The following is a 23528-nucleotide window of genomic DNA, read 5'->3' on the forward strand; positions in this document are numbered from 1 at the left end:
GGGATATTTTCGGCCTTAGAATAGTTAAGATGTGCAATTTTCCCAGTTAAATGCAATGTTGTGGCCTCTAAGGGTCTCTATGCAAATTCTGGGGAAAATTAGGAAGTTTTCATGGCTGAAATGCAAATTTTGGGAAGCTGGTATGAAGTCCAGTTGAGAGGGGGTGTTTTGTGAAAAACTGAAAGCAGGAGGGCGCCTCCTAGCTGCTAAACCCAGTTTGGCGCCCCTCCTACTGTATTAACATGCTCCCCACGCCTTAGCATACCCTAGGGCGCCTTTTAACCCATTCTTTTCACTCTTAACAAACCCTAGCCACCCCTAATTGCTAAATCCTCACCTTTCCATCCCTTCTAATCTCCACCATCAATTCTAGGGCACTCTCTTTTTAGCATTCTAACCCTAAGAACCACCTAACTTCTAATCTTCACCATTCAGCCTTTAGCCATTAAATCTGAGTCATACATAATATTGGGTGTCTTCTCCTTTTCTTCTCAGCTTTAGGATCACCCTAGAACTATCCTAACCCTTCATTCTAAACCCTAAGGCACCTATATTTTTGCTAAAACCCAACTTTCGCCCCCTCTTTCTGTCAATTCTCAGTTGTGTCCACTCTTCTTTATAAAAAGGACCCCAGGGGCCCTGTAGAAGGGGTTGGTCAATTCACCCAGGTAAGAAGGAAGGTAGATCTTGAGAAGTTCAAGGGTAGAGGAAGAGGAAGATGCCCAAGCAAGAGGAGGGGTTCCTACTTGCAGTTCGCCAACACCACTACTGCCACCTCTAGAATTGGATCCCAACTATTTTACATTAGTTTTAGTTTTAATTTATGTTCTTTCTTTCTCAGTTTCGTTATTTCCTTTCTACAATTTATTTTCATTCTGTTTGATCTTCATTTTCTTTTCTGCAGATCTGAAATTTGGCCAGGTAAGACGAAAGGCCTAGCTCGAGAAGTTCGAGGGTCAAAGGAGAGATCCAAAGACTACTACCTCTGGTCAAATTACAGATTTTTATTTCATTTCTTTCGTTTATTTATTTATGTTTCTACACATTTAACTTTCAGTACTGTTCAAATTCTATATTTTCCTTAGTTTAATTAATTAATTTTTATATTTTTACACTTCCCTCTTGTGTTCTCTTGTCCGGATTTGAGTATGTATTAATTTTTCCCTCGCTTCCCTGTGGATAGGACCCGTTCTCACCCATTTATTGCGTTAGTATTTGTTTGAGAATTGGAAAAATTTATAAATATTTAAATTGGTGTTTCGAAGTAGTTAACGACACACTTCCAGACAACACCACCCGTCCCCAACCCCGATTATGAAATTAACCCCCATCCCCGATCCCCGACGGGGATGGGTTCTCCGTAGGGACCCAAATCCCCAAAATGTTTTCAGATAATAGTATTTTTCTTAAAATAAATAAAAATTATAAATTATAAATAATGTTTTAAATATGTTTGGATAAATATATATAAATAATATAATAGTAGATTTAATATAAATAACATTTAATATATATATATATAATCAGGGTCGGGGTGGGGCAGGGACCTCAATCCCCATCCCCAACCCCGATCGGGGATTCCTATTATTCCCCATTGCCACCCCTATCCTACCAAAACAATCCCCATCCCCGGCTCCATCGGGTCGGGGAAGTCGAGTCCCTGTCGGGGATGGGGAAAATTGCCATCCCTAAAGATGTCTTCTAGTAAATGACCCTATTAGAAACACATAAGAGTATACAATTGTTTTATATTTTTCAACTTTTTAAATAATTAATAATTATTTATATTTTACATACTACTTTTGCTAAATTTTTTATAATACAAAAATAACAATAATTAATTTCAGTTAAGTTTATTCATCAAATTGATGAAACCGACCAACTCAATCAACTCGACTTGAGTTGCTCGGTTTTCTAGTATTTTAGGTCGACTTTGATTAAAAAATTTCCCAATTCAACCAAGTTGGTTCACTTTCACTTTGGCCATTTGTAAACAACCTTATCATGGATATATATATTAACATTTTATATTTTAAATATAATTTTTAATATGGAAAAAGTGGGAAATTTCCCATATTTCTTAGTCTAAAATATTTTATATCACAAATCTAATTTTTTAGTTTATTTTTTAATAATTGCACTGTAATTTTTAAAATTAAATTAAATTTTTAAGTTTAAATCTTTTGAACCGACTGACCAAACCAAAAAATTGACCCAAACCGATACAACTTGAGTGTGTTGGGTTTCACAAAAGGTTAATCAGTTTCAATTGCCAACTCCCCAACCTGACCAAGTCAATTTGGTTGGCCAAATAGCCTACGACTAAATTGAACCAACTCACGAACACTCATAATTTTAGCTAAATTAATGGTCTCATCTCTGATAAATAAGAATAATTTAATATCCAATAATTATTGAAAATTTATAGCGAAAATACACAATTATTGAAAATATATTGATAATGAAAAAAATACAATAATTACAAAAATACAATAAGTACTAAAAATATATTAACTTAGTCAATAAATAGTATAATCTCAAATAATAGTTTAATCTCTAATAAAAATTAATCAATAAGTTATGATAAAGCACAATTTGCTTACTCCCTCGTGTCTGATGAGGTGGCTCGAACTGGGTTCCAACCCGACAATGCCGAGTTGCGAGCTATGAATTCGAGTTGAGAAGAATTGTAAGGACAAGAGAGTTAGAGTAACTAGGTAGGTTTTACCCAAGAATACACTCTGATGCTTAAATCAGTAAGTAAGTCTAAGTGAGGATATGTGAGAGAGCGTAAGAGCTTATGTGCGCATACCTTTCAAAGTGATCTTGGGGTCCTTTTTATAACTATCTGAGGTTTAGTTGCCATCAGGCAACGTCTTTGAGTCTTCTACGAAGCTGTTTTCCGCAGTTTGGGGTATGTTGGTCAGTCAATTACTAGATTTGTGTGGTAGTTATAGGTCACCCGCGGGTCTTGTGTCGTACGGTTCGGCGAGCTGCTCCTATAGCCGTGGTAATGGCGTTTTTGCGGGCACAAGGTGCGGAACAATTTTGGGGCAAGCTGTAGTTGTCGGCTGACCGAGCTCGCCTCAGCTCGGCCACGTACCTACTCCAGACTACCACATATCGTTCTATCGAGCTGTCTTGTTGAGATGGACGTTGTGTTGCTGACAACGTCCACGTGTCAATAATTGTGTAGGGTGACCAAAATGCTCCTCATCAAGTTATAACAAAAATATAATAAATACAATCAGTACAATAAATTAAATTTAAAATTTTCAATAATAGTAGTTTAATCTCCAATAATTATTAAAAGTTTTTTTGTTAAATAGCAAAACAAAATAAATTTATACATAATAATTGAAAATACATTTATCATAATAAACAATAAATAATTACTGAAATCCAATAAATATTAATTTTAGTATATATATCTATATAATAAATATAGATTAAGAGTTTAAAATTATCATAAATAAATATTATTTTTTGAAAGTTATTTTCTCAAATTATTACTTGATATAATTGAAATTAGTTATTTACAATATTATGTAAAAATATTAAATTATTATTAATTTCATCATTATGTTATAATTACTTTTCAAAATTTCAGGATTTTTTAAAATTTATTACATAATTTCTTTTTTTTTACTATTTAGAATCTAGTTATGTTAAATATTTTGTTATTTAAAATATTTATTTATTATTTTAAAATATGAATTATTTATTAAATTTAATTATCCATAAAGTCATAATTTATACTATTATTACATAATTTCATTTTTAATTTTGTAATATATTAAATTATTAATTCCAATATTACGTTATAAATATTTTTCTTCTTTGAAGAAATTTTTTTAAATTTATTACAATTTTTCGTTATTTTAACTATTTAAAATCTAGTTATGATAAATATTTAGTTATTTAAATATTTGTATAATATATAAAATATTTAAAATCTTTTGTTATTTTAATTTTATTTATTTAAAGCTATTATGTATTATTAAATATTTAAATTGATAGTCCAAAAAAACATAATTTAAATTGTTAGTACATAATTTCTTGATATATTTTGTAAAAATATAAAATTGATTTTTTGTGTTTGTATTAAATATTTTAAAGTTACTATATGATTTTGTTAGAATATTTAAATAATTCTTAAATTTTTTAATCTAAACTTTCTTTAGATAGATATAGATAAAAAATTAGGGGAGAGGATGAATAGGAATTATAGATAATTTGGGAAACCCTTTACTAAATTAGAGATAACTTTGGAGATAAATAGGAATTTGAGATAATTTTGGAGAAAGTAGGGGATAGTGGGGGAAGTAGCTTAGGATAAATCTTAGGAGAAGAGATTATTCAGGTTATTGGGAAAGTGCATCTCGTTGGTTGTCTTGAAAATGACATGGAATAAAAAAAATAAAAAATTCAAAAAAGGAGAAAATTTCTTGACTGCATATACATCCTCTTGCTTTGTTATTAGTTTGTTTTGTATTCATTATTATCATCTTATCGAAAAGCATTGTAGGTTGGAATGGCACGAGGGAAGTCTACCCAGATCTAACAGGTACTTGGAATATTGGTTGTAAAGGTTTGATTGACAAATGAGAAGTCTTTTGTAGTTAGTCAATCTCCCAAGAGGTTACCTGAGGAGAGGATGTAAGCTAGGGTGTTGGCCTAACATATATGTAAAGATTTGATTGCATTACTATCTACATTTGCATAACACACACACACAACTTTCACTTCATTGTTCTTGCAGTTATCATTCTATAAGGTTTTAGAAAGGGGAAAAGTTTCTATATATAACCTAATTCACCCTTAGGCTATCTAGATAATAGTTTGATTTTTTGAGCTTTGAAAAGCCTGGAAGACATTGCAAAACGATTTTCCAAATGCAACCTAAGTCTTGAGCTTGAACTTCACAAGCCACTTAGAATTCCATTGATAGACTATCGGTTAACTCTATGGTGCTCCTCTAATGCTCAAAGTCAACCTACTAACTAGATTGGCATCATTGCTAACAAAGATTAAGAGTTGGATAAAGAGAGATAATACGGATTACAACATGATATATTGATTAAAGAGAGATAATAAGGATTATTCTTGAAGAGATGTGTAGATGTATGCAAGGCTCATGCAACATCCATAAGGTCGTAAGTTGGCTCTAATCCTTTGCAATTTATTAGCAGCCCCCTCTCATTGTAAGGCTTTGGACATGCATGTTGACTTTGGATGTTAACAAGGTGAAATGAGAGGAGGAGAGTGGCATAGCTGGTGTTTGGTAAATCCGAACTCGAAAGCCTGAAAAGCAAAAAAAAAGTCCAAAAAAGCTCTAAACATTTTGAAGAAAATTTGCTTTTCTGTTTTTGCAAATATTTGAATGTAATGGAGTTGTTTGGCAATATGAATGTTTTAACATTTGAAAATGTACATTTTACAAATTTATCCCTCAAATTGTTACTTAAATTATTAAATAATAATGACTAAAATTATTAAAATTTTATAATATTATAAAAATTATAAAATAAGAAAAATATTAAATATTAAGAAATAATAAAATTAGAAAATTAAAAATAATAAATAAGATTAACAATAGGGCTTTCTGTAAGATAAATGACCAAATTTATTGAATTGACAAATTTGGTTATGTTTGTAAAAAAATGACCAAACTAGTGATTGGTACAAAAATCAATATTTTTTTTGACAAAATAATCCCTCTACTAAAAATGAGAAAAAAATTACATTTTTTTTCTGAAACCAATCTTCCGTGTTGTTCCTCTAATCCAAGGATTTGGTGCTTATAGGCCTTGTACCGTTCCAATGGTGAAGTGTTGTTGAGAACACCTTGTCTCTCTAGCCTTTCTTGTGTACTTTAATTATGACTTTCCCGGGTGAAATCACCTTAAATTCGTCAAAGTGTTGCCAGAAGTTAGAAAAAGTCATGTTGCTTGAAGATTCATACGTTTGAAAGTTTGAAAAGAGAAAAAAGGTTTAGGTTCTAACACAGGGAAATTTAATCAAAAACATTGGGGATTTTTCCTCACTCACCGCCACTGAACCACGATGGCAAGTACTCCACAGTTCTGCCCCATTTCTCTCTCTCTCAAGACACCTTCCTTCATTTTGTTGTCCCCCTGTGCAAGACACCTTTCTCCCCTGTTCTAGATTCTATTGCAGAAATAGAGCCATCATCCCTTGTTTGAGACGTTGATGCTTCATCTAGGTCGCGACCCTATGCACGAATCAGACTGTTAGTTTTGATCAAAGAATCAAACCGAAGATGTTGAATGTTTTGGGTTTTCCAACTTTACTAAAGGGCATCTGTGGGAAACAAATGTCATCCGCTATCCCCTGTTCTACATCCTAAGTCCCTCGTTCGAGATGTTGATGCTTCATCCAGGTTGCAACCTTTTGTAATAACCAAACCTTTAGTTTTGATCAAAGAATCAAACTGAAAATGTTGAATATTTTTGCGTTTTCTAACTTTAGAGAAGGGCATCGGTGGGAAATAAATGTCATCTGCTACCTCTGAACATGCTTGGAGGTAGGTAGCTTGACCTATGAACTTTTTGGAGGAGTTTTCGGCATTTGAAGGATATGTTTGGAGGTTAAACCAAATGACCACCAACCACTGAAAAAGCAATAATTTTAGCGTCCGAAAGTCTGTTCAGCAATACCAAACACCACCTTAGTAAGTGATGGGGCACTCCATGACCAAATTGTATATGAAACAAAAAATTGATATACAATAGCTGTTAATTTCAACATTCCTTAAGTGGACAAGGTGAATTTTTGTTGTCACAATGTAAATCTATAACTCCCCAAGAGACAAATCATGTAGCAAGGCCTCGTTTACAATAGATAGTTATTGATGAATGTAAATACATGAAGCAATAAGAGAATATGCGTTATTTCTCATTAATTGAAATTAGAAATTACTAAATTATCAAAAAAATCCAAGCTTGAAATGGTAATTGGAAATTCAATGACTAAAACAATAAAAAAGAAAACATTCTTCAATAAAATTTAATGAGATTACAAGCAATCAAGCACAATTTATAGTTGCTACATTAATTCTTCATAACATCAACCCACAACCTTTCTATTACTAACCAAAATGTGATTAGAATTAGAAAAGAAGGCCAATTCCTCATTTTCTTTATGAACCCAAATGTGATTAAAATCACGAAGGCGGAAACTAAAACACTAAAACAATTCTACAAAAGTGGCAACCTAGACACATCAATCAAATCCAGACCCCAAAGAAACCACCATCTTGAAATCGAAACAAAGAAATAAAGAAAATTCTAATACCCACCTCGCATGCGCTTATGCAAAGTGAATGGCAGGAAAACTTACTCAAAAAAAGTGAAAGAATGAGAGGAAAGATGTGGCTATCTTAGATGAAAATTGGAGCTTTGGCTTCACCGAGATGGGGAATGAAAGCTTGGAGTGTAAACAATGGCATTGGAGGAGGAAGGCGGCAACAAAGAGGTGGGTTTGGTTACAGAAGCAGTTACCATTGTTGCTAAAGTTGTTGCAAGAGAAGACGCGAATTCTGTTATGATAGTACGGAATATTCAATTTCTGGACAGAGAGGGAGAGGGGGTTTCAATAAGGACCCACAACCATCTCGTCAAGGGTTATGCTAACTAGAGGGTGCTCACAGTTCAGTTAATCGAATTGTGGGGGTGATTTTCTGGTGGAACCAAACTGTTTGATTTTTCAATTTAACCAAACCGAAACTGAACTGATGCAATCGATTAACTGGTCAACCGGTTAACTGGTTTTTCGGTTTTTTATGCCTTCAATATTAGAAAAGGGGAAAAACCTTCCCTGCTGATGGTCTAGAGAGAGTGAACATTGAACAGAGCTGAGATTGAGAGTGAGAGAGATGAGAGAGAGATTGAGACTGAGACTGAGAGTGAGAGTGACTAAGACTAAGAGGGAAGAGACCGAGTGTCAGTGAGTCTAAGTGTTAAGTGAGAGAGAGAGACTGAGAGATGAGAGGTTGAGATTTGAGAGGAGACGCCAGATGCCGGTTTGAGAGAGAGTAAATGATGAATCTGAGAGGAGACACCAGACGTCGGTTGGAGGCTCGCCCGTTAGTAGGTTTGGCTCGTTAGGGAAGAAGAAGAAGAGTATGAGAGAGAGAGAACATAGAACAGAGAGTGAGGTGAGACAGACACAATTGGTCGGAGTGTCGGACATCAGTGACTCAACCGTCGGAGGCCGTCGGTGATTCAGTCAAAGGGTGGAGGGTCGGAGACCATCGGTCCGTTGGGGAAGAAGAGAACTGACTATTGAGAGTCTGAGAGAGTAAGAGTCTGATTTGAAGAGAAAGATTGTAAGAGAAAAGACTGAGAGAGTGAGAGAAGGTTTAGTTTAGATTTCTAATTCGAGAGAAGAAAGGCTTGAAAATTTTTGATTTTCGAGAGTAAGAGACTGTAGTCTTCAGTCTAACAGTCTGGCAGAGGCAGACTGCCGAACTTTCAATTTTCAGATTGAAACTTTCAAAGAGAAAGTTTGAAAGTAGATTGCTAAAATTGTTTATTCGATTTAAAAAACAATATAATATTATATAAATATATATTACTATATATATCGGTCGGTTCGATTAATGACCATTTTTTTAAATAGTTAAGCAAAACTGAACTGAAACTATCAGTTTTTTAAGAACATCAAACCGAAACTGAACTGACCGGTTTGGTTAACTGATTTTTTGGTTCAGTTTCGGTTGATTTTTTCGGTCAATTCAATTTTTCGGTTTTTTTGCTCACCCCTAATGCTGACAAAGGCTTAACCTTTTAAAACAGTATTCACCATAAGGAGTTGCACCTTTCGGATTGGAGTGGGCTACCTTCGACTAAAGCCCATCTATTAATATTCGAGGCAAGCCCATGTGATGCTCCGATCCCGGTCCATGTGCACATGTGGGACCGTATGCAAAAATTAAGTAAAAGATAGGGACAGAACCGGAAAAGCCTCTGAGTTTAAATAACAAGAAGCGCTAAAACAAATAGGGCCGTTCATTTCAAACCTGTCTTGGACAGTTCCGCGCAACTCCAACGGTAGAGGGGGACCGGAGGAGCTTTCAGTTGCCGTTTCTGCCTCATCGACGGTATCACTCCCTCCGCAAGAAACTTCACCTCTACTTCTCCTGATGGATCAACGCTTAGATTTCCTGCGCCGAATCTTGTCCACTGATGTTAATTGATCCCTGCTTATTTAAACCCTGGCATCATTTGTTTCATCTTCCAACCGGAGATGCCGTTGAGATCCGGCCATGGATGGGGAGGCTAATCTTCCGGCCTTACCTTCGACCGACAGGAACCTCCACTGTCCGACCCTGGCCGACTCTCGCCGCTCTCGCCCCTTTACTTCCTCCTCTTCTTCTTCCTCCTCCTCCTCCTCCTCCTCCTCCTCCTCCTCTTCCTCCTCTTCATCTTCTTCTTCACCCGCCAATTTATTTCGAGATCTTCATGCTGTGTTCAAGCGTCACAGGCCTCTTGGTAAATCTCTCTGCAGACTTCTTAGTTCCTCTAATATTGAATTGAAAGCTTAGTATCTATTTTCCCTTCTCACGAGTGTTGTAGTCTGAAGTTTAGGGTTTCTTTGGTCATATGCTTTGAGAAATTTCCAGGTACAGCACAGTCTAGTCTTTTCCAACCCAGGCGCTTGGTTCCCAAAAGAGAGCCATCAAAAAGCTCAGTTTGTGAATCGGGTATCACAGTAGACACGGAGAACTCGTTAGACGTGGTTTCGTCAAGACAGGGCAATGCTGCGGTTGACTTGATTGATCAGAGGGAGAGTGTTTCTGCAGTTGTTAGGGAAGTTCTTGACGATTCCTCAATTACCCCACCTTCCGCTACAGCGACTATGACGGAGACTCAGGATGAGAATTTGAACCCATTTGGTTTGCAGAGAGGTGAAACCAAGCCTGACGTTAATCGGAGCAGCAGTGGTGTAGTCCCTTCATCCCGTGAGCTATCTCAAAATCCCCCTGCGCTTGAAGGTCAGAAAAAGGTTCAGTTTTCTTTGAGCAGCAATTGTGACTCCCAGAGTGAGTAAACACATTTTTGATATCTGACAAATTTGATTCGCTTGTTATAATTACTACAAATTAATCATCTTGGGCGCGCTACATATTGCAGCTTTTTTTTTCCTATTCTTTTGTTTGTGCAGGGGCCTGTGAGGGAATGGCCACTAGTACGGAAAACATGTCGTCTCATTTGAGTTCTCTTGCATTGACAGAGATGGAATGGGATGCTAACAATCGGCTAGAGCTGTCAACGGGAAATGATCACGATTTGAAGCAACGTCAGTTTCAGCACATAGAAAATTCGGACGTGGGGCTGAAGTCAGATGGTGGAATCGCCTCTTTGTTGGCGAAAAGAAGCACGCTACTGCAGGATCAGCAGCACCTATTCATGGCGTTTCCTGGGAAGGAAACAAGTCATCCCATGACTCAATCATCGGTTGTGGGTTCATCCTGTGCTACTACAACATCAGTCCATTCAGCATCTGCATCTATGCTGAATTCAACAACCTACAGCTCTCGTTCTTGTCGAGATAGCAGTTCTCATATGGAAATAGAACCTCTGGAAGAGTTAAATGTGAATCCTCAACCTGTTACTCGAGGAGATTCCGTGCAGCCACCATCTTCTATGCTTCAGTGCAGTAGTAGTATGATAGCAGATCAGGCAGCTGTTTCAACCCAAGCGACTGCCTCTGCATTTGGGACCACAGGAGTTACTGATCAGGGACTGTCAAAGGGGCAGCAAGCCTGTTATTTGAAGCAACGTGAAGGGTTAGCTGATGGAATTGCTGACCATGCAAAAGCACCTTCCCATATGGATGATAAGATAGCTAAAGGAAAGTATTCAGATCAGGTTTCTGATATACAATCACAGGATCCATCAACCAAAAACTCATCTTCAAATATGAAACTGGAGCCCTCTAAATTAGAAAAACCAGAGAAGGCTGTAAGTGGTAAGGGGACATCTGGCGCTCGGAAAAAGAATTATGATCCTGACTTATTCTTCAAAGTTAATGGGAATCTCTATCAGAAGCTTGGAAAGATTGGGAGTGGAGGAAGCAGTGAGGTTTACAAGGTCATCTCATCCAATTGTACAATCTATGCCCTTAAAAGGATCAAGCTTAAAGGTCGTGATTATTCTACTGCATATGGATTTTGTCAGGAGATTCAATATCTAGAGAAGCTAAAGGGAAAGAACAACATCATACAACTTATCGACTATGAGGTACAAAACTTCTAATCATACACTATGCCTCTCAATTGTACAGATGTCTTTACATTTACTCATGAGTCATGACGATTACATTCTTGACATATTTTAATTCATATATATGCTATTTGACCAATTAATCAGGATAAAAATGTTAACTTTGTATAACCTTAACTATATTCTCAAGTTGGAAAGTACTCAATTTGACTGAAGTAGCAGATTATATTTATACTTGGAATAAAACTGAGGCTAGGGAAATATAATAATTAAGTTTCAGGTTAATGGACCAATCATGAATAACAGTTATACATTAGACAAGATTTTGCTGCTGAGTCCCTTCCAGCTTGTCATCTAGCTAATGGGCCAATAGGAAATTGCTTTTGACTCTTTATTTCCTTCTTTTCCCCATATGAAATTATGAATAAATAAAGAACACGATTCTGGTCATATGCATGATACTATAGTTATGAACATAATAACTATTGTGGTCATATAGGTAAGAATTAAGATAGTAATATATGGAGTTTTTGTACTTTCAGGATGGTTTCCCTCTTTTTTAGCCTAATAATATAATCTATACCTACATATATACAACTTTTATAGAAAAAGCCACAAATTTACAACATTTTTGGGTAGTTGCTTATTAGAGAAGGTATGCTCATGATGCCGAGGATTCATTTTTGTGGCTTAAATCAAGTTTCTCTTTCTCCCACTGGGTCCAAATCAACACTAAATCTATGTAGTTTCTTTTTTATTGTTAACTGATGAATTGCATTAAATGATAGAAGGGAAACTACCTAGCCATTATTCTCTCAAGAAACCAAAGCAAGAGCATCAAAAAGCTCCAATCAGGTAGAGAATTCCACATATGGTACACAATAGATTCAAGATAAGATGAATTCCATATTTCCATCACAAGAATTTAACCTGGCAAATTGTAAGCATAATACGAATGATTCCTCTCACCCCTTCACCCTTCAGCAAGATTTATCTGCCACTAAGATTGTAGATCTTGGAACCAACAGAATGAGGTGTTCAGCCTGGATGCCAAGTACTGTGCTTCTCTTAAGGGGATGAGTGAATTTCCATGACTCTGCTGATATATTTCTCATCCAATCATTGTTAACTTGAGAATCTCCCACCATAATAATTCTCTCAAAGCATAGCTACAACTACAATAATATTTTTTGGTGTTGGAGGAGAAAGAAGCTCTGCCCTCATAGAATCTTCCTTTTCAACTGGTCCCAAATAGATTTCTTAATTAAATGCACCAACAAGCACTTAAGTTCTAAAAATTGCTAAAGAATACTTTCACTCCTTCCCCTTTTGTCATAATGTTCATTCATTTGCTCCCTAATCTTTTTTTCCCCTTCCAGTTTGTTACTCTGTTAAGAGAGCATGGGCATGGTCTTCTCCCCATAAGAAAAATAGACTCATTATATTTACCTATCCTCAAGTGGTTATGACTTCAGGTTCACTACTCAAAAATGAAAGGCTTCAATAATATCATCTAATAACTCTTCTTCACTAATCAAAGTACTCAACACTCTAAATGTAGATTCATTATCATTCACCCAATTTGCCTCATTTCCTGTTCATGGTGGTTATAATCAATGGCAGGCTGCTGGGTCTGATGACACAGGACCAATAAGCAGTGTTGCATGGACATGGATATGGGAATCAGAACTCAACATGTGCCCAGGAATCTGACTTGGCAAGACAAATAAACAAGGACTCTTGGACACGTCTATAAAAACACAAACCCGAGCAGTAGCTTGAGAAATTTGGATTGTGTCCCATCCAATCTGTTTCTCATGGTACATGACTTTCCTTATAACTTCTACAAGGTGGCTAAACCTGCCTCCTTTGCCATGAAACTGCTACATTTGGATTGTGGCCCATCCCATCTGTGTCCATGAAACTGCTACTACATTTCATAATTTGCCTCCTTTGCCTCTTCTACCTTCACCATTAGATCAGATTGAGACTTCCAGTATCACTAGACAATCACGTGATGTATCTAGACATTAGGAGATCACAAATTGGACACTAATGAGCTGTCAACCTTGTCTTAAACAATTTCCAATTTGGTTTCAAAAGATTTCAGAATCTTTTTTGGGTGTTCCATAAGCCTCAAAATATAAGATTGTCCATGCACTTGCAGTTAGTTGGACATCCTACATCACCCATCATACACCTTACATTTGTATAGAATGTTTAGATGTAGAAATTATCCTTAAAGTAAATATCTAATCTGTGAAGTTTGTTGGATAAGGCAGCATTTGGAATGATTGAATCTGAACTCTTATAGAAAACTTGGTTGTTGGATCTAAAACCATATGAAAAGCATCAAGAGTGGAAATTGGAAAAAAGTCTTTTTCTTTTTTTCGGAGGTGATGCCTAGGCAAGTGCCAAAGAGATGATAGGTGATGGATTTTTTTTTTGGGTGCCTTGAGCCTTGCCTTGGTGTTTCTGTATATGTCTTCTGATTTTAGGTGTGGTGCAGCTGAACCATGTCATATTGTATCAATAAGGCTAAAATGGTGTAGAAATGTTTCATAAAGGACCAATTTTCAATTTACAGAGCTGTAAAATGAATTTACGATAAACAGTGCCAGTTGTGGGATGTAGTGCGTTCATTATTGTTAGGGCTTCAACTTGTACTCTTCATCATGTATTGTATGCTTCAGAAGAGGCCTTTTCTTCTTTTCTCAGGTTCTATGAGAAAAAAAATGTAATCTTTCTCTATGGCAGATCAAGGGATTTTCTCCTTAATTTGACTAGAACAAGGGATTTGCCCTCTCAGTTTGTCCTCTTTTTCCGCAATTTACACAACTGTATGCTTCTTTAAACTGCATCTATAGATGGATTCCTAGAGAACTAAACTAAACTGCAGATTCATTATCTACATCTGATTCAGGCAGAGAATGTTTGTATAGTGCAAATATCTTACTAGTTTCTTGATAGGGCTATTGATTTTTGTAGTTTTTCCCTATTTCCTTGTAGTCTTGTACGCCATCTGATGTATATCCCTTCCCCTCTTTTGAATGAAAGTTACCTTTTTTTTCCTCAGAAAACCTCACATAAATTCTCTCCTCTATGTGTCTCTATCATGTTTGATATTTTGACATAATAGAGGCTTCATCCCTTCATCTATTTGTTATTTTCCCATTCTTGATTTTCACAAACACACGAAAGTTACCGTCTATTCTCTTAATCTGTCTAATGAAAGTTACCGTTTCTGATCAAAAAAGAAAAAAAAAATTCACAAACACACGAAAAGGTTTGCCTCAGCAATGCCCAGGTGGGCACTTGGCCTTGACTTAGCACCTTGATAACTATGGAAACAAGAGTTAAGTGAATTAAAGTATGATAAGTGGAATGCAAGATAGTGATCCATGGATTTTTAATATATTGAATGACACAAATGACTGTGTGACTACCTTTGAAACCAACACTATATTTTTGGTAATATTGTGTTCAATTTCTTAAACACCCTCTCATTAGTAATAATGACCCTGATTCAAATGTATTACCCATTTAAGTTTAGCATTTTGAAAGCTTGATTAATATCTTCCTGTATATTTTCTTATTAGTTTGTCTCTCATACCCCTTGTTTCTTCTTAGGTGACAGACAAAGCTTTATTGGAGGAAGTCATGAGTGGTTCAATGGAAACAAAAGATGGAAGAATCAGGGATGATGGATATATATACATGGTGCTTGAATATGGAGAAATTGATTTGGCTCATATGTTGTCACAGAAATGGAAAGAAATGGATGAGTCCAATTGGTCTATAGATGAGAACTGGCTCCGTTTCTATTGGCAGGTTGGCTTTCAAAACCTTCCCTTAATCCAGTCCCTTTAGAATTGTCATACCTCTGTATTCTGGCAGCCCACCAAATACTTTAATTAAAATTTAGCCTAAGGAATTATTGGTAATGGTTTCTGGGTATCAATTATGATAGGTAACTGTCATGGCCTTTCCACTTTGTTTGTGTATAAAAAGCATTAAAGGATTATTGGGAATGGATTCTAGACGTCAATTACTGGAAATGGATTCTGGGTGTCAATTATGATAGATAACTGTGGCATTTAAAAATTATCATCAAAAGAAAAAAAAAACTATGGCATTAAAAGCTAGTTAATTGAGCTAGACCTAGAGTACTTCACTTGCAAAAACTATGCTATCCATATACCAGGGTTTAAAAATGTCGGTGTTGGTGGAAACATCGGTCATCCAAATATAAGAAACATGTTGAAATGTCAGAAATATTGTAAAAAGTATAGACATGTTGGAAACATTTTAAAATATGCAAAATATAAAGTGATATTTTATGAAATGGTAAAAGAAGCATAGTCACGCCTTTTTAAATTATTATCTTGTTCCAAATCATTAAACAAAGCTAAGAAACTAAGGTTATAGACAAAAGAATACGTTTTGAAGTTGCCTTGTAAACCTTAAGATTCAGAGCTTCATGATAGAATGAGTCAAAGCAAAATTTGAACTCAGAGAAAATGTAAATGGTTGTAATAGATCAATCAAATAATCTATTAGACAGACAAACTAACATTTAACTTTGTGTTTGAAATGAAGATTGAGCTAGCTCAAAGTGGTAATATGTAAGTTAGGTGAGCAATGACATTATTGCTAAACATATCTACAATATTATCACCAACTTATGTTACAATACTATCTCTTGTACTCTACATAGTGTTGGTAGTGTTCACTGGGGAATATGTTGATTCCAGTAAAATTTTGTGACCTATGGAAATAGAAATATGTTGTGGAAATATTAGGGAAATTAAGGACAATTTAACCATGCCATATACCTTGTTGTCTTAGCTGTGGTTAATATAGAGAATATCTTGGCTCTATTTTAAGGGGCCATTGCTTGGTGTAGTGGTTATATCTTGGGCTGACAAGTGGGTTTGAGTCTGAGGGGAACCACTTTGTGCAGAAAAATGCCAAAGATTAGGTCTTATCCAGTCTAATCCTCCCAAGGCCCCAGATATCTGGGGCCAAAATTAGGTAATGACCTTTTCTTTTCTTGGCTCTATATCAGATTTATGCCGCTATTACTTGTCACCTATTCTATGTTTCAAGAATTAAAAGGCCATTACCCAATCTGGGGTCTTGGGAGGGGTAGACTGGGTATGGTCCTTACGGTGTTTTTTGCACTAAATGGCCATCCTCAGACTCGACCCTATCTATCTTTCAAGAATTGATATCCACATTTGGCTGTGTCACAACTAAGGGAATGGCTATGCCAAGAACCAGCTAATTAGATATTTTAACAATCTGATTTGGTCATGTTATTTGCATATGTATAGCCGCCGTCTTTTAGTTTAAGAAGAAACATTTCTCCATTCAGTTAGATGCAGTAAAATTGGATGATTATAACTTATAACCTCCTGTTCATCTTAATTTTTTTGGTCCTCACTGATATGCTAGTAGAAACTATTTGATGGTGGATCTCTATTAATACTGTTAATATTTGGTGTACTATGGGCTGCAGGGGTACCGTGGCCTTTTTGTTTGTTCCCAAATTTCAACAGCCTTCTCAGCTCGCATAAAGTTTCTTCTCACTTGTGGGAGCATAGATACACCATGGCATCACCATACTATTTTCTTGGTCCCATTTCTCATGCTTAGCACTCCCGGATTTTGGTTCTTTAACTCTTCCATTGATATACCCAATCTTTCCCCTTGCAGTAATGTAGAGTTTAATTCCTCTCGACCACTCTAGATAATTGAGGTCATCTAGAGGGATAACAGCCATGGGGAAGGTCATGTCCACACTCTCACTTAGTCCACCATGGTTAGAAGACGTACCTGAGGTAGCTGTGTCCTCGGAGGACATGGTGTACCAACCTAAGAGTCACTTTCCGGCTGCAAACCTGAGGTCTCGGCCACATTATGGTATAGGGGACAGTATTGTATTAGCTAACCAGAAAACAGTCCACACACCTGACAAGACAAGACAGCACTACTGGGGGCCAGAACCATAGAGCTACAGTGCTAGGTTCACCAGATCCAAAACGCAGACCAAAAAGCAAGCTGAATAGACCCTACAATCAGAATCATTCACTTAAAAGGGCCACACAATTACCACAGTTGTGAAACAGAAATTACTACTGCTGTTACAGCCACCGCCGACCATACTTGATCAAAAAACACCATCCATCTGGGTACAAAAAGGATCACATGATCCATACAGGTGTTAAACACCACCAAAAAATTTCACACATTCAGTCACCACAAAGCAAACAACTCTATCTTGGCACATGATCAAGAAATAAAAAGAGAAGGAAGACTGAGACTACTTCCAGATTGGTCAATGGGATTTATGTGAGATCCACGAAAAATTTATTTTCCCTGGGTATCACTTACCTGGATGGGACAAAATTGCCCCTTTTAATAATGTATTTTTATGGCTAAAACGGTCCTTGTCTTATTTACTTGGGAAATAAATGAACATGGGTAAATGCACTTACCCAGGTAAGTGTTTCCTGGGGGAAATATTTACCCAGGCAAGTGCATTTACTTGGGTAAGTAACTACCCAAAAAGTAAATGGGGCCTTAGATCGATCTGGAAATCAGCAAGGAAGGGGGGGGGGGAGGTTTGATCTGTCTTAAGGCCCGCAAAACCTGCTCTGGTACCATGTTTTCTTGATAGAAATAAAGAAAAAGGAACAGAAATAGAAGAGGGAAGAGTGAAAGAGAAGAGAAGAGAGGAAGAGAGAAACTGATATTGGAGAGGCAAAATCTTAGGCTGGCGGTGCCAGCTTTCTGTTATATAGTAGGGTGACATGATAAAACAATAACAATATGTAAAAAGACCACAGTACCCCTGCAGCCCATAGTACACTAAATGTTAACAGTTTTAGTGATCTCAATACTCAAAACAAGGGATAGGTGGCTAATTATAGAAGCTTTAAGGGGTTCCTAAAGCCTGAGGCACAAGGTGAGGTGTGTGGCTGAATGAAGTAAGGCTCCACTTTTGAAAAAGAATACAATTAGAACTTATATGCAATAATATGCAAATCTACATCTGTCCCTCCCCAGACCCTGCATTGGCAGGAGCCTTGTGCACTGGGTTGCCCTTTTTTTAGTCATATTAGAGTATCATGTTATTAACACAGTTTTTAGCTTTGCATGTTCAAGTTCTACATAAGACTGCTTAAGCATCACGCATACAACCTACAATAAGTAAATTTTGTATGCAATATCGAATTCAAGGTTAATTTATCAATACATACCATCAAACCAGGTTAAGTACATGCCAGAAAATGAGCCTTGTCTGTGAACCTAAGCATGCCCTAGGAAATAGGCATAACTTTTTAAAACATTGGATGGCCTTGTTTATGTATAGAAGGCATCAAAATCTAGTAGATTGACCTACATGCTCCATTGCTTTGGTTGCAACGGTCATGTCATCCATGTACCTTGTTGTCTTCTTCAAATACCTGGATATTTGTACATGCCCATTGTACTGGTGCTGGACATCATATGTGCCGAATATGACATTGGATACTGCATGGACACTTCTAGGGATACATACTATATGGTATTAATATTTTTAATGTATGTAAAATGACATGTTTTAACAAATCATCTATTAAGGATCAAAGTTTCAATTTGATACACCCTGTATCATATCGAATCGGGCGCATCATATCATATCTTTTGGGTCCTGAAAACACCTGTTTACAGGTGTTTTGGGACCCCTCTTTTTTGTAATAAAAAGTATATGAAAAACTATCTAAATGATAATTTTTGAAAAAAAACTAAAAAAATATAAAAGCGAACTGTTATTAGTACTGATACACCTCTGCCAATACACAGAGGTGTATCGATACTTTGAACCTTGCATACTATAAAGCTATCTGTTGTGTAAGAAATTTAATTAAACATGACAAGATACAACTCATTTCAAATGATAGATCTTAAAAAGCTAGATATAAAAGCAGGATACAAGCTTATTACAAGGAACATATTTACCTGTATTTGTTTTGGGATTTTAGGACATGGGAGTTATTTACCCATTTCCTGTGTTTCTATAAATGGATATAGCACTAGCAGAACAGAATGACAAAACAAGATTCATATAGCTGACCCCATGGGGACAAGGCTTAGATGATGGCATCTTTGCTAATATTTAGGCATCATAGGTTGCAAAACTTAGTTTTGGTTAATGACTTGGTTCTGGGGACACAGGACCCATAGGATGGGTTTGGGGCCTCCACAACTTGCCACCTGTTGTATATTTCAAGGACTAACATCCACAACGGTACATCTTTTTAGTTTCAGCAGAGGCACTCTCCTCCATTTGGTTAAGTGCAGTAAAATCAGAGGGTAATTTCCTATGCATCATAATTTTGGTGGACCTATACAATGGTGGGTCCTTAACCAAGATTAGCCAGTTTATGTATTTCATTTCCTTTTTTGATTAATTATATTTTTCTTCATGTGTTATGGCTGTAAGTTTTTACCATCTCCCACAAATATGATACATGAGAATTGTGACATTAAGTGGTAGTGTTGTGTTTGAGTTGCATTTGGACTCCTGGTACAATGTCGAAGGTTGTAAGTGTCTACCATGAAGTTAAATTGCACATTAGTTCCTGGCAAATCTGTTCATCTTTGTTGGCAGAACTATTACAGTTTGCAGCATATTTGTCAAACCTAAATGATACAATGCTTTTTGGATTGCCTTGTCCCTATTTACATGGGAGGTTTGCCAATTTTAGGTTAATGAAATTTTGATGTAAAAATAAGGGTAAAAGGTTGTAAGAGGTCATCATGAAGATCATTTTTCTATTTGAAGATTCATAAAGAAAGTAGTGCATTTACTACATTTGAGTTTTAACTAGTTCTACTTTTCTCTCAATCTCTGTGAGCAAAAAAAAGCACAATCATCTCTTTCTCTTTCTATGAAATTTCATTTGTTCTTTTCTTTCTTTCTTTCTTTTTTTTTTCCTTAAGTTCCTCTATTCACACCTCTCTGTCTTCTAATTGTATCCACAATAAGGGGCCCAACCTTAATTTCTTTGTTTTGCAATTTTGTATATCAAAAGTTGTTTACCTGGAAAGGAATACTGACCTCTTCCTCTGCAGCAAATTCTTCAAGCTGTAAACACTATACATGAAGAACGTATTGTGCACTCGGACTTGAAGCCAGCTAACTTCCTTCTTGTCAAAGGTTCACTAAAGCTGATTGATTTTGGCATTGCCAAAGCCATAATGAGTGATACAACTAACATCCAACGAGACTCTCAGGTTCCAGATACTTTATCTTGTTATTACACAACTGAAATTACAATTATAGCCTGTAGTTGTTTTCATGTAAAGCGGGCTGAAAACACAGCTTGATCATAAAAAGGACAAAAATATAACTGAAAACTAAAGATAGAAAAAAAATTTCTGCTTACTTTGAAACAAATGAAGCCATGGTTGGAAACATGAGTACCTCTCTCTCTCTCACATGGTCATTGTGTGAACTACTGCAGGTGGGTACACTAAGTTATATGTCTCCAGAAGCATTCATGTGTAATGAGCATGATGCAAATGGAAATACTATCAAGTGTGGTCGACCATCAGATATCTGGTCCCTTGGGTGCATTCTTTACCAAATGGTATATGGTAGGACCCCTTTTGCGGAATACAAGACATTCTGGGCTAAGTTCAAGGTAATAACAGATCGTAATCATGAGATCACATATGGACCAGTTTCAAATCCTTGGCTACTTGATCTTATGAAGAAGTGCCTTGCATGGGACCGCAATGAAAGGTGGAGGATACCGCAGTTACTTCAACATCCTTTCCTTGTTCCTCCAATACCTTCCCAGTTGTCTACCCCCAAGGAAGTAAAATGTAAACTGCTTCAGGAAATAACTGAAGCTTATGGGGATGATCAAAAAACATCCACACTATGTTCTCAGCTCCAAGAAATCCTAACAGATCCAATTCCTCTGATAACAACTCAGTTGTCCACATCACAAGATCAACATCGTGTGTTGGTTATGCAAATGTCAAATCTTTGCTTTCAACTCCAGCAACAACTTGCATACCTTTCGGGGGCAAAAGATCCAAGGATGTAGCTTGTCATCTACTAATGTTTAAGATTGGAGTGTGTATTTTACATCTGAAGTGGATTGTTTGGAAATGCTTATTCCCTTCAATCTCTTTTTTTTTTTTTTTTTCCATTTGTTCCTTTTATTTTAGTTGTGTATTTTGACCTTTTTTATTTTTTGTAAAAAGAGGGGAAAATGAACCCACCAAGCAAATTTGTCTCCTAGGGTGTTGTTTTATATCCTTCGGATTGTATGCTTATTGTGGAATGAAGACAGAAGGTTTACTAAAAGATGAAGACTAGTCCAGTCTATAATATGAACTAACCTCCCACGAAAGTTATGTAGTATCCATTTTGGAAGAATTTCACCGATTCGAGAAAAGCCTATTTTTATGGTTTTTCTAGAAGCAGTTTTTCTCTTTGTTGATGTTCTTTACAACTTGGTATCGTGGTTTGTTTCCTAAAGGTTTGTAACCATTTAATCAAGAGCCAGGTTTTGTTGCTTCCCGATCTGGATTTCCTGCCCACAAGAACTCTGTGTACACCTACCCACAATATATTATCCCCTGTGAATTGGAAACATCCCCCCCTGCATACTATGCAGAGGATGAGAAATTTTCCATTTATGGCTGTGATAAATGTGGGCAGAATTCTCGTGGGCAGGAGATCCGGATTCCCATTTAGTAACATGAGCTTAAACAGTTAAATTGATTCTGGAAGCTATTGAGACTTGAGAGTTCAACAAAGTCCAAGGAACAATCCACAATATGCAGGACGGTGTCAACCACCGAAAATTTAGGGGAGACTTGGACCTGGTCAATGCTGGAATCCTCAGGGACCAAATGATCGAATACCAATAGAATCTGATAATATAGGAGAAGGAAGAAAAAGTGAACAAAAGTTATCCCCAGGGTTCAAAGTATAGAATTAATGAGAGGGTTAATACTTGGAACCATGGTTATCTCTCACTTTCTACAATCTGCCAGGTTGAATCGCCGGTGTTTCATTTCCATATCAAGCAGCCATAAATTTTATTTTCAATTGTTGAGTTGCCAGAGTTTGTTTCCAAATAGAATTTCTGTGGGTGTGGGTAGTGTTCTTGTTTGTAGGTGATATAATCTGTGGGGTGGGCATAAATAATAGTAATGAATTATTTAACCCTGGTGTTTTTCAATCGAGACTCCAAAGTTCAAAATTTCATCATGTATCAGCCCGTATTAGCCGATATATATTGTACTAATGAATCACCAATACATGAAATATTAAGAGTTTCGGGGTAAGACCTGTTTCAAGGGATAGTGATACAAAGTATATAAAAGAGTAGTGATACAAAGTATGATACACCCAATTTAAAAGTATTTAACTGTATCGATACTTTGAACCTATCTCAGAGCTCCTTTGGGGTGAAAGGATTAGCCAAAGGGAATGGCTGTGTAAGGCTCTCAGCTGAATTTGATAGTTCTTTTCTTTTTCTGGAACCAATTATTTTATTCCACACCAGCCATAAATTGCATGGGTCCACAATTAGGGGTGTAAACGGATTGAATTCGAATAAGATCAGGCAATATCTCAATTTGAATCCGATAAAATTCGGTATCCGATTTTGACTCGATATTTGATGGATATCGAAAATTAATATTCGAATTCGAATCTAATTAAATATTCGAATATTCGATTCGAATTCAACTAATTAATTATTTTAGGTAATTAATAAATATATAAAATAAATGTTTAATTTATATAATGTATATAAATTATTTATATAATTTAATTATTATATATAAATTATATAAAACATTTAAAAATTTTATATATTATATATAAGAATTAAATAATCGGTCAAATTCCGATATTTATCGAATCGATATTCAAATTATCCAAATTCGATTTGATTATATCGAATCTCGAATTTGAAATTGGATTTTCAAAAATTGTTTACACCCCTATCCACAATCACTCAGTCTCTCATGGCTAAGAATGGTACAATAAGATTGATCCCACAGCCGCTAATACATCTATCAAATTCAGCTAATTCACTTTCTGTCCGATGCCAGCATGTAACACAGCCATTATGTTAAGCCGATCCATCCATTAAAGCTAATTTTGGTGGCCCGGGTTAAATGGAATGGCTGGGTTTCGGGCTGTGCAATCAAGAATAACACCCCACATGACAGAAGCGAGAGAGTGAGTATTTTTGGGCC

At 36.3% G+C, this 23528-nt stretch overlaps 1 protein-coding gene across 2 annotated transcripts; it reads left to right on the top strand.

Annotated features, from left to right (window-relative positions):
* The first annotated feature begins 9024 nt into the window (after positions 1–9024).
* PPK1 (putative protein kinase 1) lies at positions 9025–21565 on the top strand. Of its 2 annotated transcripts, none has more exons than XM_010274571.3 (6): positions 9025–9515; positions 9647–10066; positions 10189–11267; positions 14880–15080; positions 20373–20534; positions 20765–21565. In XM_010274571.3, exons 1-6 carry the CDS (start codon positions 9290–9292, stop codon positions 21353–21355), a joined length of 2679 nt encoding a protein of 892 aa, XP_010272873.1. In that variant the 5' UTR covers positions 9025–9289; the 3' UTR covers positions 21356–21565. The 2 variants fall into 2 exon arrangements, with proteins under 2 accessions (XP_010272873.1, XP_010272874.1); XM_010274572.3 differs by having other exon boundaries at positions 9027–9515; positions 10258–11267.
* Positions 21566–23528: the final 1963 nt, after the last annotated feature.

This window comes from Nelumbo nucifera, chromosome 5, assembly GCF_055504915.1.
Source record: "Nelumbo nucifera cultivar China Antique chromosome 5, China Antique-T2T, whole genome shotgun sequence".
NCBI lineage: Eukaryota > Viridiplantae > Streptophyta > Magnoliopsida > Proteales > Nelumbonaceae > Nelumbo > Nelumbo nucifera.

Coding starts and splice junctions, on each gene's coding strand:
- PPK1 (XM_010274571.3), top strand. CDS start 9,290: ATGGATGGGGAGGCTAATCTTCCGGCCTTACCTTCGACCGACAGGAAC. Junction 9,516..9,646: donor CAAGCGTCACAGGCCTCTTG/GTAAATCTCTCT, acceptor AGAAATTTCCAG/GTACAGCACAGTCTAGTCTT. Junction 20,535..20,764: donor ACATCCAACGAGACTCTCAG/GTTCCAGATACT, acceptor GAACTACTGCAG/GTGGGTACACTAAGTTATAT.